Genomic DNA, 19,555 nt, shown 5'->3' with positions numbered 1-19,555 from the left:
ATGCTGGTTTTGAATTCCTCAAGTTGTTGAAAAAGAAGTAGAGCTGATAATATTTAAATTTATAAACATATGAACATAACAATACCCACTTTTAAGGCAAGTAATGTCAAATTGAAGTTTTAAAGTCTACATTCTCGAAATACAACATTGTATTAGTTTCATCAGTATTAGGCAAAGCCAAAAGCCAGTTGCTTGCAAATGACTTCTGATCAGATCGATAAGGAATGTGACTGCATCTGTTTGGGACAATAAATTATAATTTAAAATAAAAATAAATCTTACAGACTAAATTGGTGTATGCTTATAAATTGTCACTTGGACAAAAGCATACTGAAATCAGTGTCCAGTGTCCACACGACCATGAGGAGTGAATTAAATCAGTTACCTTGTAAGGAAGAGTGGTGTCAGGGAAGGCACTAATGTGCTAATACACTAAAAAATAGAACCAGGGCTAAAAAAAGGATAGAGATGCCAAATATGTCTGAACAAGGTAGACTGCTGCTACTTAGGGCAGACAGGGAATATAGGGGAGCAGGTGTCACTTGTAGGGGACCTAAAGAAAGCAGGGAGTAGAAAGAGTAAGTATGTGTGTGTATGTGTGTGAAATAGAGACCACTATAGGTGCTTAAGTGCTGTACCTCTTCTGGGGATGCTCCTGGGTGGTGGAAAGAGTTGACTGTTAATCCTATAATAATTCTTCTCTTATTCACTGGAGTGGGGCAACTGACATGGGTTTAACGTAACATTTTTATTTTAACTAGGCCTGAAGGCAGAACTTGAGCCTAACTGCATGGAGGCACTGAACAAAAACCTTTAAAAATGCCCCTTTTCTCAGGAAACATAAAGCTTGTTAAAACTTCTGTTCTCCTTGGACAATATTCTGAGGAATGACAAATAGCACTGTGAACAAAATATTGTTTGTGTAAAAGTCTGTGTGTCCTTTCTGAATATAACCAAACTTTTAAAAAAATTTCAGTCCACAATTACAACAGCTTTTTCAAAGAATCCTCACAAAACCACAACCCTTTCAGAAGATACACAACTCATCCAAATACTTGCAAACAGAGAAGCATAGTGGAATATAAGAAATCCCTCAGTAAAGCTCCCTATATTAACACTGGGACAAGAATTTATTCAAATGCTAGGAGATCATAACCCCATCTCCACAATTTTCCTAACTAAATTAGATATCAAAGTCTCTAGCTTCTTTATAACAGTTATGTGATAGCAATGAAAGGAAAATCCCAGCCTCTACTTAAGTTAGAATTCATCTTCAAAAGCCTGCTAAAATTAAGCTTTTGTTCCTAAGCTTCCTCCTTGGCTGCTTCTTGTGTTCAGCCCCGAAAGTTTCTAGAGCCTTGGTTATCTTTCCTGGATTTAATCCAATCCTGATGGAGGCTGAGAGAAGCCTTTGTCCCCTTCCTCCACCCCCAACCTTTTGCAAGGGTCTCTTCTAACCCAGACTCAAGCTAGACTACACCAATGCAAGTCACTGACAAAAGTTCTTTTATTTCTGAATATAAATTTGCTACTCTTCATCATGCATCATGATGAGCACCTTGCAAATATGTTAAGCAACCACAGAGAGAAATTCCCAGTCTAAACACATTAACTATATTTGTCTCAGATGGATTAATGGTACAGAAGAGGATGTAGTTTTCTTCCTCTCACATACCAGTTTGCTTTCTCTCTATTTAGAATCATTAGGCATAAAGCTTCATCAATGGTCTATGTGACTATAAAATGTTGAATAGAAATAAGAATGGATATGCAGGATGTCTTTCATTCTGGAGGTGGGGCTGTATTAGAATAGCACAAGTTCCCCCTTATCTTCTCACATTCTCACACAAGACCAGCATATTTTTTTACCAAGTATTTATATAAAATAAAATTCCATAGAAATCAGCAAAGAGAATACAATTAAGCTTCATTGGCTGTACAGAGCATTGCCTTTTAGATTTTTGCAGTGAAATATGTGAAAGAAAAAATATTGGTAAAAAATCAAGTGTTTCTTCATGTTTATAGAACTTTTTTCCCTGGAGTTTTATCTTGAACAATAATTCTGCATTCAAGGTCTGATGTGACTGTTCTATGTGTAATCTCATTATCTTCGTAACATAGAAAGTAAGAATGTAAATATGAAAGAGTTATGGCGGTTTCACTTAGACACCATACACTTTCTTTCTTGAGTTTCTGAACCATCTTGAACCTACCCAGCTTGTTATGAGCATTAGAATAGAAATCCAGTTGGGCAGAACCTTCTTGTACAGTAGTAGGAGATCAAATTCCCAGAAACTCAGTTCCTCTAGTCAGTATGCTGCTTTTGAAAGGGTTTTAGCATGCCTTTCAAGGATAAGCATTCAGAAATTTAGTTTTTTAATCTATGAGGAAAAGGTCTGCAGGTAGCTTGTACTTCACATAGCTGTTTTCCCTAGCAGGATCCTCCTTGATATTAGGTAAGACAGGCATACATTTTCATCTACTTTACTTACTTGGGGGCAATCACTGACATCCTGTCTTTCTTAGGTAGACAGTGAACTATATTTTCTTATATTTTTGGTTGTTCATAATAAAAACTCACATCTCTAATAATTCATTTCTTGACTAGGTGAATTTACAATGTTTGTGCATTCTGGATTCTCTGACTAGGGCTTGCATGTGTACCAGTGACCTGGCACCCATATGATCAGCTTTGCTGGCGTCACCCTGCTTTAAATCATGGAAATAACCATAAGCATTTATGAATTACATCCTTAGCCAATGCTACAAACCTGGCCTGCTGTTTTCAATAACTGTTATTTCTCCTGTGAAGAAGTAGTTTTATTCTTGGATTTGTCTTACTTTTCCCCAGAATATTCTTTTTAAATTCATATAACTATTCCTCTGCAACAGGCTGATTACAAGAGAAGAATTGCATTTCATCCTGAGCTCATGTGCAAATATTTCCTTAGTTAACACATCTTCATTCCCAGTAGGATTAGGCCATTGTGCCACTAATATTTCATAAGAATTTGCTGCTGGTTTGAAAAATTGAAAAGATAGCATCTCCTATACTGCGAAATCCTTTGCCTCACCAAAAAAAAAAAAAAAAAAAAAAAGGCTCCATAATGTAATAAATAATAAATATATGGTATAGCCTACTTAGGCAGAGTCCAAGAATTTTATATGCTGTAATTTAATCCTTAGAAAACCAGAGGATATTAAATGAACTGAACTGTCTTAGCCAGAAATCTCTGATTTGGGCTGCTCTTTGATGTTTTGATCTGAAAGTCTTTGATGTCTTAAAATTGTTTCAGAAATTAGAAAAAAGTCTTGACTTTGTAAATCATTTTGTAATTACATAAATGACAATATGATGATGAATGGCACAGAGTTTACAAAAACTAATCATTTCTCTGAATATTAAGTTAATCAAAAAGCCAAGACTGTCTAGTATGAGCTCCCAGTGCCTCGAAGATCCTTTGGCATTCCAGATGCACAATGAAACAAAAATAGTGTAGCCTTATTATAAGCACCTTTCCACATCTGCAATCCTGTTATACAATAAACTCTTGTTCTTTTGTAGTAAGATTGCACTGGCTCTTTTATTCTTTCTTTTTTATTATTAATTTGAAACATGTGTGGGAGAGGGTAATCCAGTAAGCCATTGGCATTTCATATCAGAGGTTTCATGCAATCACATGTAACATCAACCATCTGGGTGGAAGGATAGATAGAACTTGGTTTATATCGATAGACTGTGAATGATAGCAAGGAGAGGAAACAGTGGAGTTCTAATGAATATTATATATTCTACAAACATAGGCCCATGGATAGAATAAACTGGTTTTGCTATTAAAAAGAATAGTAAGCACTATGCAATAAAAATTTTTGTTGCATTTACAACATTTAGAATGTGTAACATTATAAGTGGATGCAAATGGATACATATGAAAAGTAAAAGAGAACAAATTGTATTCATATACATGTGCAAAAAGAGATATTTCTGTCAGCAAAGTATTTTTCTGGTTGGCAAATATATGCCATTTTGAAAGTCACCAAACTTAGTGATTAAGTAGACAATTAGAAGATAATCATTAAGTAACCTGGTTTTATTTTGGGCAAAAAGAAAGCATTATCTCTGAAAACACTTTCATTTATTGTTTATTTTCAAAGTGAACTTTAAAATTAAATTACAGTGTTTGGAAGAAAAAAGTTAAATAGACATCTGAAAGAAATAGAATCTATTTATAATTTTACCTTTTTGATGTCAAAAGATATCCTAGAGGAAAGCCTTATGGGTATAAATTCTTCTCAGACTTATGGTAAAGGCATACAGTTTTTTAAGATGCATAATCCTGTATCAAAGTTTTGTGAAAACCTGATAAAAATTCAAGAGTTCATGCTTCTAAAAGATTAAAACCAACAACAAATGCAAATAGTTAAAATTATTTACAGTCCTATGAAATCCAAACTGAACACATGTGGAGTACTCTGTATGTTGTAAAAACTGCAGTTCGGTCTGGAATTCTGTGCAATACAAACAGAGCAAAAATATATGACACACAATATCTTTGCCTGTACAGTACAAATTAGTGAACTTCCACCCTGCATTTTGGTAACATATCATCTAATCATTAAGACAATTCTATGCTGATGTTTTCTTTAAATGAAACATTCCAGATGTTATTATCTGTTCTCTTCAAATGACTGAATAGGAACCAATTCCAAGATGAGAAACTGAACACTGAAATTATGCTCTAGTTGCTTGAAAGAGGTGCTATCTTCCAGATTAGTTTATGGTTTGACTGACTGCTTGCTTTGTTGTTGTTGTTGCTTGCTTGTGAGTAGTGAGCATTCTACACAGCCTCCAGCCTTTTGCAGTCAATGCTTCATTTTAAGGAAGAATCAAAGCCATAAGCCAGAAAATCACTTAAGCACTAGACAATTTCAAGTTCTCATTGCACTTGAAGTGAATGACACTACTACTGTATGGATATCTATGAACACACACAAAAAAGTGTTTTGCCTTATTGGGATCTAATAATTTACTAAAAAGCTCAGACCTAACAGTATCAAAATATTATGCTTCATTTCAGGCATATTTTCTCAGATGCCACAACCACAAATACATTCAACATCTTTTAAGTTATCCTAAATAAACTCTCTGTGAAAAGTTTTTCAGAACCTGAGGATAAGAGGACATGTCATCTTACTCCTGTTGGGAAGACTTGTGCTGTTTCAAAGGAAAAGTGCAATAGGGTTGGAATTCCAGATTCCAAGAATCCTAGAATCATAAGATTGCTCTTTGTAGGGGACATTAGAAAGTCTCTTCAACACACAGTTTACTTTTGCTAGGTAGCACTAGATTAGGTAAGACATATCTTAGTGCTACCCTGTCCAGAAAACTTTCAAGATGAAGATTCCCCATCTTCTCTGGGCAGCCTGTTCAAGTGTTTTACTACCTGTCTGCCACAATCAACATGTTTTTGTCATCTTTGTACCTCTCCTTTGAGTAGTTACAGGTTGCTAGGTTGCTAATAGATCATTCCTAGCCTGTTGGTCAGACTAAAGAAGTCCTGCTTTTTCAGTGTCTCCTCGTTACCATCTTAAAAGTGCATCATTGTAAGCCCTTGTTTCTTAGCATCCCTCAGGTAGTAGAGAGTTCCAAGCTAGGCTTTGTTTTCCTTATACAGCTTCATCAGTGCCAAGCACAGGACAATAATAACTTCCTTTGGTCTACTTCTATGCTCTCTTTAATATAGTCCAATACATGATTTGCCTTATCTGCAATTTGAAGTATTGGTTTATATTCTACCTGTAGTCCCTCACAACCTTGTTGTTTCCCATCTTGTATGGGTACATGATGTTGTTCTGCCCCAGGTTCAGAATCCTCATGATATTTATGTTGATCCAGTTTGCTCAGGAAACATGAAAAGTAAAATGGGAAAGAGTGGAAGACAAAATCTGAATAGTCCAAGTCTTGGAATGGAGTCACTAAATATTTTTGTCTTCCTTTATCAGTGAGTGTTAGAGAACTTCTATCTGTCAGAAGTGGGGGGGGGCAGTGTTTAATGCTTTGACTTCTTGCCCTCTAAAGCACCTTTCTTTTTCCAAGAGTTTGCTGTCAACCTTAAGACTGGCCACATAGCAGTAAGTTCTATCATTGACTTAAAACAGCACCTATCTAGAGAATGATATTGCAAGTTTCTCCTTTTTCATCCCTCTGAGCAGGACTATTTTGTAAAACATCTAATCTGTGTACACATGACCAGTGGGAAATTTTGCTAAATCCACTGACAATAAAAAAGGGATTAAATATGTCTCTAAGTAACTTCGTGCAACTACCTAGATCTGCAGGTGTTTTTATCTAGTTTAATTATTGGTAAGATAACAATTTTGACTATTAAAAGGCTATGAGTTAGGATTTCCTGTTCTCCCAACTTCTTTAAAACATCCTTGCTATGTTTGTCTTTGAATAATACATCAAAAATACACAATACAGTTAAAACACGTGATCTAAAATATCTGGAAGAAATTAACTCTATTAATAAATAGCAAATGAAAAAAATTACAAATTACAAAATTACAAATTAGGGTGTGCTAAGTGTTTGATTCAGAATGCATTAAGGAACTCCCTTTCAAGACAGGCTTAGGGGAATGAGTCAAGAAATCCTGGGAAAATAAAGACTAAACCAAAACCACCATGGTTATTCTTCAACCTCCCAGGACACTCCTTCTGGCTGGCTACTATGTACTACTGTAGGTTTTGAATTCATAATGCTGATTTTCTATCTGAGCTAAGTGAAATGGGATTCATATCTGTCCATTTTTATTTATAAAAAATGAGAAAGAAAAGGGATTACCCAGTTATTCAATCTTTCTGAATCTAAAGTTAAAAGGGGTTGTTCTTCTTCTGACATATTTTCTCTGGATCTGGTCTCACAAATGAGATAATCCCAGAGAGGTTTATCTTTGAAAGCAAAAGCAAATTATTTGACTTTTCCTGAGTTTGTGAGCTAGGATTACCTAGTAATAAAGAATTAAGCTAGTAGACAAGAGGTAGTGGGTTAGTTCTTAGCTTTACAACTAATGTATTTTAGTAATCCGATGCAAGTAATTGACCCTACTTCTCTTCAGTTTATCCCTTCACAAGGTGACATATATTTTGCTGGTGTAGTATTTATATGTCTATATTTGCAATTCAGACCTTTCTACACAATGTCTGAACAGAAGCCAAGTGAAAAGACACAGTAACAATAATATTACTTTCTCCAGCTCACTTACTCTAGTGTTAGCAAAACATGCCATAGCTGGAACCCTGTATTTATGTGGGTAGCAGTAAATATCTTCAGGTCCTCCTTTAAGTGTTTACATAATTGGACTCATGTTCTGAGACTGTTTTAAAGGCAAAGATAAAGTTGTCCATGATTCGTCATGTCCTTTTGCAGAAGAATTGGTGCTGTTATTCCTCATCCTTATCACGGGGAAAATCCCTAAAAGGGATTGAGACTTTGTTATTTAGTAATTCTCTGAAGTTGGGCAATTCTGAAGCAAAGATGATCTGGGATAGGATATGAAGAAACCGCATTGAGATCAGTGAGTTTATAGAATAGGTGGACTGAGTTCTCTTTCCTCACTCTCTAGCCTTGAACATACACTTGGGTGCATTTCTTTATTTACTATTTGCTTTTGAAATTTACTACTTATATACAGTTTTACTTACTATCGTGCCCTCAAATCACCGAGTCCATGAGTAGCACTACAATTGCTGCTACAACTTTTAGGTTTAGCCTTCCTATGCTATACATTCCCTTCACTGGACAGAATTTGGAATTTGAAAAATTAAAAACATTTTTAATGCCACAACCTCTGGGCTTCATCTGTGTGACAGCCTTGCCAGAATTAGCTCTGTCTTCCTACTAAGTCTCCAGCCTTACAGGGACAGTAGGAAAGATTTCACTGTACCTCCACATCCCTACCATCAAGGTAGTGTGTACTCACAATTAGTGCTTCCCCTTCTCCAGCTAGTCTATGACTCTGTTTAGCTCTCCATGCTTTTAAAATATACATCTTTGTCATGAAAAGAATGAAAATTCATCTCTGTCTTATCTTCTGGTAATGCTTAAAGAGTCCAGTAATATCTGGGCTTTCCCTCTTACTAGTCATAGCAGAAATATAAAGGAAGATTCAATTCATGCCTTGAAGATCATCTAATCTAATATGTAATGGGAAGCAACATGTTTGTGATAAATTAGAAGGCATAACCGAGGAAAGTCTCCCCTTCTTCATGTTGGAGGGGGGAATGGGAGAAACATTTCACGTCCACAAAAGTCATACCTGGTCTTCTTCCTTGATAGTCAGGGCCAGGCCAGCACTTTCCCAGATATTAATATACTCAATTGCTCCTCATGTAGTTCCAAAAACCTTTTGCTCATTCATGATAATTATTACCTTATAACTACTTCTATTTCAATATGACATATTGTTCTGTTTGTGCTTTCCATTTGCAAACATAAACAATACTTATTCAGTCCATATCTATCAAGGACATTGATATGGCAGCTGAAAAATATGAGAAATATTTTTAAAAGCTCATATGAAATTTTAACTTATCTTTAAATCATAGCTTATATACCACAGGGAAAAAAAATAATAGGTGAATCACTAAGCAAGAGTAAGTAAATATTCATAGTAATAGCTGGTTTTCGTACTTTGAATGGCAATGAAATGTAAAGATACTATATGTTATTACAATTGGACACTACTTTTGTAAATGTGCATAAAGACAAAAGTTGTTAAGAGGGACTGTTAAGGGAAGAATTTTCACACCCTTAGGAGAATAACAAAGCCAGAAGCTAGCAAGACAATGGATGGTTGAGAAGCTGGCAAAGGAGACTAGTTTTTTAGAGTTGAGTTTCAGTTCAGCAAGTAGTTCGACCTCCTTGCTAGTTGCAGAATATGCACCTGTGAACTATAAAAAAAACTTTGGTAACTCCAGATTTTAAAAAAAAGGAGGGGAAAGAAAAGGGTAGAAGATCCTACCTGGCATGTGTACTGTCATGACAAGAAGATCCAAAGCTGAATAGGTCAAAAAACAAAATGGCTCATTTTTATCCAAGGTGACCCCATCAGTGAAATAATGGAGCCTACGTATAGGATTCTGGTAACGCATCTTGGTCCACCATCATACTGTTGATGCATAAGCAAAATGTTCACATGACAATAACTTGCAGACCAACATTTCCCTGCATTTCACAAATTATACACAGTGGAAGAGGAAAAAAGCATTAATATATGGCTCTAGTGCATAATTATATAACAATAAAATTAAATAATTGTAACAGAGGTTTGGAAAAAAAAATCTGGACTTCTAGGTAACATATTTTATTGCATTACATTTCCACAAACAATATTTATATAACAAAATCAGGATGAAAGAAGCTATGTTTAAATAACATTATATCTTTTTTGCATGTTGATGAAAAGCCAGGAAATTCAAAGTTAATTTTGACATTCCAACCTTAATACATGTCCTGTTCTCAACCTCTCCCACCCCCAAAGTTATGATTAAGGAAAAGATTATCATTGCTAAAACTTTGCAAGCATGATGAATCACGTCACACTCTAACCACAGCTGTTCATTTCATTTGTCCATGATTTACACAAGATTACAGTTTCAAAATTTTTTTCATCATTTGGTCCCATATGGAGAAATATCAACAGTTACTTCTTTAAACTCTTCAAATGTAATGCCACTGTAAAGAGAAATAAACTGCACTTTACTGGCAGAACATATCTAATTTTATTAGGTTTTTCCCAAAATATTGATTTTTCCTAATGATTTCCTGTTCAAGGAATAATGATGTTACTGAATGTCACATTTTTTTCTGGAAAAGCCAAGTTGTGAAACCTGATCTTTGTAAGTAGGTGTTTATATTCAAATGGGAGTCCTACTAAAGGGAGACTGTGACACAGTTATGCTAATACAGTCAGATGGACATAGGATCAGTGCCTGAAATTACTGTTAGAATCAGACTGTAAAGCTTTGGCTCGCTGGATATATTTTGGTTTTAAGAACAGAAGAAGTCCTTCTGCTGAACTTGTATGCTGGACTTCACCTGCTTTGTGAGGAGAGCTTTCTCACATATATCATCAACATAAAGAATAAAGTTATTATACTGTCTATGCATCTAAACTATTTAGGGAAAATAATTGCAGAGAATTCTTATAGACTCCAAACTCTAGTCACTGCATCCAAATATGAAAAGATGTTTGGGGTTTTTTTTGTCTTTATTCATAAACTGCTAATTCTAGAGCTAAGTTTCATCCCACAGAATTGAAGCCAGTATCTCCAATCTCCTCAGACAGTCCATCCAAGGTGACAGACTTTAAGTGGACTGGGAAGTTCACAAGTGCTCACATCTCTGCAGGACTCAGAATGTCCTTATGATAATTTGATACCTGGATAAGACCCAGCAGATAGATAATATGAACCCATTTCTAATGTCCATATTAGTTTTTTAACTGATGAAATCGATCAATCCTTTCCACACATGAGACCTGGGGAAGTCAAACTGAAGTAGCTTTGTCCTCACCTCCATACACTTCATTTACGTTCAACATACCACAGGTTTTGCCAGCTTTTTCAGCCATCAAGGCACTGCTTCCTCTGATCTATATTAGCTTTGAGTTTGACTTCATCAGCCCCCTCCTTTCTCATTTTGTTGCAAGCCACTCAAAAAAGTACTGACTGGTTCATTTCATACTTTTTGTTAGGCCTTCATCTTCACAGCTGACTTAGACATAAAATCTTTGAGCATAAACTCTCACAGTCCAATGTTCACTGTCTATTTAACCTCATAATGCATTGAAACAGTGATATCACAGTGAATCACATTTTTGCTATGCTTTCATCTGAATACTATGGCATTCTTCTAGCATCACAAGAACCACTATTCCACTAGCTTTGCTTAAATATTTCATTTTTATATTAATTCATTTGTAGTGTCTATAATGTCTTCCTCTTCACCACTGACTGAGAAAGTGTCAAGATATTGTCCAAAGTCCCTTTATTCCCTTGGAAGCTGGCCACATCTTCACACACACACATACTGCACTGATCCAGCCTGGCCTTCCAGGAATACAAACTGAGTTCAACAGGACTAGAATTGCCCTGTGTTTTGAGATAATGAAGTCCTGATTTGTGGACATTACCTTAATTTTCAGTTTAGCAAGATCAGACAACTGCATTGTGAAGAATTTGAGAGAGACAGTCTGCTATACACTCCATCTGTTTTTCTTATTTAGGCCAGAGTCTGGCAATGATAGCAGAGCTCTGACTGTTAATGGATCAATTAAAGGAGAGAAGATTTTTCCCATTCTACAAGTAAAGTGTATAGACTTTTTTTTTTCAGCTGTATTTCTAAATTTTTATGGTTTTCAAAGTAGGCTGCTTTTCACATCCATGCTTAGTGAGTCATATCTGATGGACAATGCCTACTTATTTCAGCATTCCAGGGTCATTACTGACTTACAGTGAATTTCCCTTAAAAGTACAGATTTAAGTCTATAACACCTCAATTAATAATACTAAGTAATCCCAGTAGCTTTCTTTTCCTGTGTGATAATATGGACAATTATCAGCACAGGCACATCGTGCACATAGTTATAAAAGGAGTATATTCTTCTTCTATTTCCATAAAAGTGCTCTGAGTTAAAATGCATGTTAACATTGTTCCTGCTAGTACAAAGGATATTTGATTTGTTATATCGGGACACTTGGTAAGAGACAATGATTTTCAAAACTGTTGACAACAGGAACATAATTAAGGTGGACAGAAGAAGATCTATATGCTTTTCTGATAAGGCTAATAGATCAGAAATGTTGTTGTGGTCTGGGTTTAAAACATGAGCATGAAGAATCACGTTATAGATAGTTCTGAAAAGAATAATTATGAAAATAACTACATAGAGGTTTGAAATTGTAGCCATCAGTGATTAGCACTAAATATTTTATGAGCAAAATTTTTATTCATGAACAAGTGAAATGAAAAGATAGGAGGTGGGTAAAAGGAAGGTAAACAATCATAGCACAAGTGGCATTCTTAGTCAAAACAAATCTAGAACAGACTTTGGAGCATCTCATCTGGTCTGAGAAGACTTGAGAGTAATAAAGCAGCCTCTTAGGAGAGTTCATCCTGCTTCTTCTGCATTGTTGCATTGCCTATGCATTGAAAACCTGTCTCTTACAGCATTGGATATTATGCACTTCCTCAACACCATACTTTTACCAATGTGATAAAAACTAGGAAATATGAAGAAAAAAAGTTTGAAAACTCTATCCTCTACTAAACACCAGTTTCCCACACAATAGTAAATTTGTGTGAAGATCAACATAGAGGTGATGAATTCACGTTTCTCCATTCATTTATTTCATTATCTGAAGTACTTGAATTTCCCAGATAATTTGAATCCTGTAGTCACACATCTTTGCTGGCATCTGCCCTTAATTTATACCTCCATGTCTTTGAAAGAAATAGTGGTCACCTCACCTAAAAGGAGCTCAAATAAGTTACTCTCGTTTGTGTGTCAGTCGTAAAAATATATCGGATCTTTCTTCCACCAAGAGTTTTTATATAACACTTAACATTTAGAGCTCTTCAGCTTACTTTTGGATGCTCTCTAGACAATACCTCTCTTTACAGATGTTTTACAGCTCCTCTTTGCCTTACTAGTTCATTCACCAAGGGTTTTATCAGACCATATTTGTTACAAAATAAGCACGTCTCTGAGTGTCTCTCTCCTTGCTCATTAAGAAAACTCTTATCGCTACTAAGAATAAAGGCAATTTCCCTGTTTCTTCGCTTTTTATCCAGCCTTAGGCACACCATTAAAGCAGGCACGCCGCAGCAGCGGCGGTGGTGGCGGTGCGACAGGATGGGAAGAGGTGGGTTGCCAGCCCGGAGGAGGAGGCAGGGGTACCTGCAGTGCCGGCACGGCCGCGGGAAGCGGCTGTCCCGCTCCGGAGCTGTCCAACATACTGCGCCCCCGCGCACCTTCCGCGGCCCCCTCACCGCCCTGCCCGCCCCTGCCGCTGGCAGTCCGAGGAGCGGGAGGGAAGCGGGGAGGGGAAGTGACTCTCCCAGGAAGAGAGATGCATGGTTCTCTCACTGAGTTGTAAATGACTGCAAGCCGGTGTCGGCGGCGGGAAACGTTTGCGGTCCCGTTGCCAAACAGGTAGCGTTTTTGCGGGGAGGGTTCCTTCGGACGCCACCAGACACCTCCTTTGATCTGATGGGCTTTGAAATCCCTGTAGAAATTAAAGACTAATTAGCACCAAAGCGAGAGTGACAACACTGCATGACAAAGGCGAAGATTCCGCTTTAAGAAGGCAGCGCAGGAGTGATGGGCAGTCACTCCTGAACACAGCAGTGTGCGTAAATCCTGTACCAAAGAAAATCGATCCGATTTGACCCGGCTATATCTGACACTGCTAGGGATTGTCAGGGCATGGCCGTTTATTTAGAGAGAGTCTATGGTGCGGGAGGGTGAAGACACAGCCACTCTTCAAGTCTCTCAAGACAAAAGCAGAACAATATCTAGTGTCTGTCCCCAAGGAAACCTTGATCAAAGGAAGGTATTCAGTGGTATCGGGTGTGCGAGTAGGTGCGTTTATGTGCATTTCATGGCATTTTTGCGTATGTATTCAGCGTTATCAGTGCGTGCGCTCAGGCTGATTCCTCTGTGCACTGCCGGTGACGGCTCTACGAAAGGTCTAAGGGCTTGTCCTCTTCTCATGGGCAGAGGCAAGAAGTCTCAAAACAAGTGCTATGAGGTTGTCTGACCCGAAATGAGCTGTAGGAAGTAGCCTTTTACTGGAAAGATGTTTGAACTCTGATTGAAGGGGATTTGAGGGGAATGGAGAGACGATTCCAACAGTTACTATTGGGAACGCAATGTCAGGTCCCTACAATGCTTACTTAGGCTAATGGAGGTCCTGTCATTCAGTTCCCATTGCGCTGGGATACAAGGTAAACATTCCCTAGTGACTCTGCGTGCAGGTTCCCTCTTCAGGACATCATTAAAAGCATACATGCAGTTGCTTGACATCAGTTGTCGGACTGGCCTCAGGGTTTCAGAGATCCCAACAGAAAGCAGGAAAATAAGCCCAGTGGAGACCTGGCTCTTCAGCTGCTGTCTTTAAAGAGGCTGAAAATCGTTTTGTTGCGGGTGTGTAAGAAGAGACAAAAATGCTCAGCAGGTAAGAGTGGAAGGTTTTGACAAGAAGGAACTGTCCTTGACCGCTGTGACAGGATTGACTCACTGGAGACCTCTCTCGGGAACATCCACGCGTCCCCTGGGGGATTGCCTTGTCTCCTCTCATCAGCATCACAGCGAGAAACTTTTTAGCTGCTCTTTTTAGTCCTGCTAATCCTGTTATTCGGGAGGTTATAAATATTAACGTAGCTGGGGATGGGGGACCAAATTAAGCCCTCTCTGAAATAAGATGTCGGCCAGCCTCTTCGCAGCCCACCAGCTCCCTGGGCTGCTGGATGAGCTGCACGGCAGAGCTCCGCAAGTGCGCTGTCCGGAGAGGCTACTGGACACCTCGATGCTGGATTTCGTGGCCGACCTTTCACTGGGCGCTCCCCAGAGTCCCCCCGGGGCAGGGCCGGGCCTGGGGCCCTGCGACGTCACCACTGGGCCTCCCTTTGGCGACAGAGCCCTGTCGCTCCGGGAGGTGATGGCCCGGGGGCTGCCCCTGGCTACTTTCGGAGATGGAGATCCCGAAGACGAAGAAGAGGAGGAGGAAGCGGAGAGAATGCGCAGCTCTTCCCTCCTGGACAGACCCAGGAGAAAGCGGGTCATCACCTACGCCCAGCGCCAGGCTGCCAACATACGGGAAAGGAAGAGGATGTTCAACCTCAACGAGGCGTTCGATCAGCTGAGGAAAAAGGTGCCCACGTTCGCCTACGAGAAGAGGCTCTCTCGGATAGAGACTTTGCGCTTGGCCATAGTGTACATCTCCTTCATGACTGAGCTCCTGGATGGATCCACGCAGGAGGAGAAATAAGGAGAGCCTGGGCCCGGTGGGATGCGGCTGGGGCCAGGCACCACCTGTGGCACCTCTCTCCTGGGGTCGCAGAGCCGGGGCTCCTACCTCGGCTTCCCACACCACAACCAGGACCACGTAGGTGTGGGATGCAAAACCAGGAGTGTTTGGAGAAGCGTGCACTGGGGTGGGGGGGTGGGGGGGCGCTGGGGAAAGGATGGAGAGGCTCAGCATATTGTAGTTTTGTCAATATATATAATTTTTGTAAAGGGAAAGCGGGGGAGGGGAGAGGAAAATGAAGGTCCGAGGCCCTTTGGGTTTTGTTACATCACCTACTTGCTTTAAAATATTTCCAATTTGTTGTTTTGGAGAAAGATTGGAATAGGGCAGTGGAGCCCTTCCAATGTGCGGGACAGGTTTCCAGCAGGTTCCATTCCTGCCCAGCTGCCTGCCAGGGAGATCTCGACGTGTGCATTTTAACCCAGCGCTTTTTGCTTTTTAAAAATTAAACAATAACTCCATTTTCTTTGAAATCCAGCCTGCCAAGTCCACGCCGTGTGTCACGGGGCCAGGAAAGTCGAACATCTGGACACAACCGCTTGTTGTCACGACTTTCTTCCCGGGACCAGCTCTGTCCTTGCGTGTGGGCGGCCAGCGCCGTCGCTCGCACCGAGCGGGAGCTGGCGGAGAGTTGCTCGGCCGGGCCCGGCCCACCCCGCCGGGGCCGAGGTGCGGCGGCTGCCTGGGATGTCTCACAGCCTTCCCGGCACCGGTGGGGCCGGCCTGGGAAGCCGTCTGCGCCCTCCTGGGAAAGAAAACATGAGAGCTTGTGGGCTTTGATTTTGGGGAGGTTAAGCAGAGACTTATTCTCTCTCACTGGACACCCCTCTACACACACAGACCAAGAAGGTTGCATTGCTGGAAGGAACAAAAATAAATAAATTAGTAGTTCTGAAAACACGGAGAGGGAGGAAAGCGGGAAGCCCAGGCCGGACATACCCTGGGCGGTGATGCACCGCGGTGATCGATTTTAGCGTTACCTACGGATGCTTCGCAGACATCTCTTAACAGGGGAGAGGTCCTGGGACAGCGGCGGGAAACAGCCGTGACAGGGCTGAGAGTGGGGCCCGGGATCTGCCCCAGAAGCCTCTCCGCCCTTTCTCTGCCCTCCCTTACCTTCCCCCTCTTCTCCCGCCGCAGTTCTCGCTGTTGCTGGTACCTTCCTTCGCTGCTGCCGGGAAAGACATGGTTTTCTCCCGCGCTCGGAGTAGACGGGCAGCAACCAGCCGGCTCAGAACCCGGTCCAGCCGTGTTAAAATGCCCATCCAGGGCAGTGTTTCCGCATGGCTTCCCAGAAAACCTTTTATCTTCACTATATAAAATTATTGTGATATTAGTGAAATCAAGATTTACCCTGCATTCAGAATAGTATAGCTAAGATTCTGTGGCTGTTTTATTCCTTCTCTCCTGTTTTGTGTCTTCCTGTGGTGATTCCTCTTCTTTTTCTCATTCTATTCATTTTAATATTGTCGGGAGAGAGCTAATATCCTGTATTAATACTCTAATATTCTTTATCTTTTCACTTGTTTTCTTGCTTTCTTTTTATAGTTGTTTTTGTTGACCTCTCTGACTCCACACATTGCATCTGCTCTCCAGTTGTCAGAATGTTTTTTTTTCCAAGAGGCAGTTGGATAGTTAATTCAGCTGGATCCTTTCTAGGAACTGGGGGGTTTCACCTCTTCAGATAGTTTTGTGTTGTTTTGGGATTTGTTTTTTCTCTTTTTTCCTTTTTTTTTTTCCTAAAAATAAAATGAGGAAAGGAATTAAGAATGAAAAATGTTCCAAAATCAACAGCTGTTCACATAACCCAAATGCATTTTACTGTTTTAGCATCATCTCAAACAAAATGATGAAGACAAATTCTTTAAGGACAATGAAATATGCAATTCAATATTCACTTCTTAGCACTATTTCTCTGTCATCTCTCACAGTACGATTACATATATTTACATTTTTTTTCTTGCTCATGTCACTGTATAAAATTAGAACTTTATAGCACACAGACATTTAAGTGATTCCTAATGTAAACATGTCTGTAACAGATAAGTTAAAAATTATTGGTTTTCTTTTCTTAGTTTAATAACAAATCTTTGGAATTTGTTCAAAATTCAAGTTTTTTCATACATTTTAGAGAGTAGAGACAAGTAAAATATTACATTTTAATTTTAATTACAAATTGATCTTGCATTGTGAATCCTCATTTTTAAGGGATCACTGGAAATGTTGCAGCAACAATACCAAACAGTAGTAACATTCTTATATAAGCCGCGGATGCAAAAAAAATACTAGAAATTAAAAATGCAGTTCTGTTGTAAGCCAATGAACACAATATGCAAACAGCACAGAAAAAGTATGAAGACACATTTTGAGTTGCCTCTGGGCCACATATTGATTTTTAGGACCTGAGAACCTCATGAAATGGGCTTTAAATTTTTGTTTTGTGCTTTTCCAAAACTGACAGAGATTTACCAAAACAGTAGCCTAGATGCATTTTTTTTCCCAAGACACACATGTTAAAATTAAAGCAATGCCCTTACAGCCATGAAGAGCTCAGTAAAACAGGAAGATGCCATACTGACCTATTACTTGGCCTCTGTGGATGTGTTAAAATCCTGAAAGCTCAGTCTGCTAAGAATATAAACAAATTATGGAAACATTGCAAACAATCTTCTTGCTGGAGTGCAATCCCATCTTCCTGAAATAACAAAACTGTGGGGTCCTTTCTCCCCTAATCCTTGTCTGAATCCTAGATAGCTGTGCTCTAGTCTACAGTCGCAACACAGTACGTGTCAGGCTTGGGAAGACAGTGAAACCCTGACTCTATTAAAGTGAGTTCAAAAGTGCTGTTAACTACAGCAAGGCTTGGATTTCACCCACTGGAGTGAAAGGCCTTTCCCTTGCTCAGAAACCCTGCTGTCACCAAAGCTGAGTCCAGCTCCTCCTGCTCCCTGAAGCACTGTGCCATTATCACCGCATTAAGAACAAAAACTGACACTGTCAATGACTTCTGGGAAAACATAATAAGGTGGTTTTTAAAGCCTTAGAGCTTTTAGATCATATCCCATTTTTAGACCCTGGTCTGAGGCTGGTTGTTTATATTCTCTTTGGCCACTGAAGGATGACTTTTGGTAGAAACGAGTTCCCTTGAAGCTATCATGTTACAATTAGTATTCAGACATGTAAACCAAAAAATAAGACCGAATAAAATCCTATTTGAGAGACATTTTAAAGTTTTTGAAGAGAAGTATAAATAATCAAATGATTTTACAATCTATGGTCAGATTCATCTTGTTTTACAGCCGCTGAACCTTTAAGAAATTTTAAGCAAATTAGCACTAGAAACAGAACAAAATATTATGATAGCACTGCAAACTTCTGATCCACTCTCTGACCAGCTACTATGGCCCCATGATTGGTGTTTATTGTTGCATTTGTCAGCATTTCCATTATAAACATTCTAGTGTGGAGATTTTATAACTCATCTACAAAAATTCCCTCTAGGATGAAATATGATAAGTGAAGTCTTCATCTGACAACATTTTTTCTTTGACAAACTTTAAAATAAACTAGTTTTTGAAGTAATGGAGGTACTAAGGAAAAGTAATGGAAAAGTGGTTTTGATTTCTTTTTCAGATCAGTGATTCATCTCAAAGAGACTTTATATGTAATGCTATTGGTCCTTTCTATTAACTTGGACCTTCTGGGTTTTGGTTTTTTTTTCTTTTTTTGTTTTAATTTAAAATAGGTGAAATAATAAAGCTTAAAATGTGACTGCTGTGCATGCTGAGTCCCTGTTTTCATGGGAATTTATTGTTTTTACGGGGCTTGAATACTACTGACCTGTAGCAATGACAGCCAAGCTTTACCTAGTAATACAACAGAATAGTTATAAGGATGGTTATACTCTTTTTGTAGAGTATACAGAAATCTTTGTGTTTTCTAAAAAGTTGCTAAATATAATTATTTCAGATTATATGCTCTTAAGCTTTGCTGAAAAAAAGCATGCTAGTTTTAGATATTGAGATGAACATTCTTCACAGCTATATATCCAGAATAAAAGAACTGAAAGAATAAAAATATTCAAATTCAATTACCTCAAAATTTTATTTTTTCAAGAAGTGTAACTCAGATATTGTTTTTAAATTTGCATTGAATTCAGGTACTCCTTTTCCCCTTCTCTTTCCTAATTTCGGTGGTTGCCTTTGGTCTGGCTGGCACTAAAGTTTAAGACTTTGAATTTTTTATGGCTACTGTTCTGCTGACCACCTGCCACAGTCCAGCTCAGTGATCAGCACATACCTGAAGTTCCTACTCCTTCAAAGAAGTCAAAGTAGGGGAGTAATTCTGTAATCTTTACTTTTGTTGTGCAATTTTCCACATTAATATATACGTATAACGACTTTAACATAGTCAAATTTTTGTGTGTGTTTCTATTATTGTGGCTTTTACTGCTTTTGAAGG

The 19,555-nt window shown here is 38.9% G+C and overlaps 1 protein-coding gene across 1 annotated transcript; it reads left to right on the top strand.

Moving 5' to 3' along the window:
* Positions 1–14,488: 14,488 nt before the first annotated feature.
* Positions 14,489–15,055, top strand: FERD3L (Fer3 like bHLH transcription factor). Its single transcript, XM_071561249.1, has one exon. It carries the CDS (start codon positions 14,489–14,491, stop codon positions 15,053–15,055), a length of 567 nt encoding a protein of 188 aa, XP_071417350.1.
* Positions 15,056–19,555: the final 4,500 nt, after the last annotated feature.

The sequence above is a fragment of the Pithys albifrons genome, chromosome 7 (genome assembly GCF_047495875.1).
Source record: "Pithys albifrons albifrons isolate INPA30051 chromosome 7, PitAlb_v1, whole genome shotgun sequence".
Taxonomy (NCBI): Eukaryota; Metazoa; Chordata; class Aves; order Passeriformes; family Thamnophilidae; genus Pithys; species Pithys albifrons.
The sequence above is the reverse complement of the archived record's forward strand: the minus strand, read 5'-3'. Positions and strand labels throughout refer to the sequence as shown.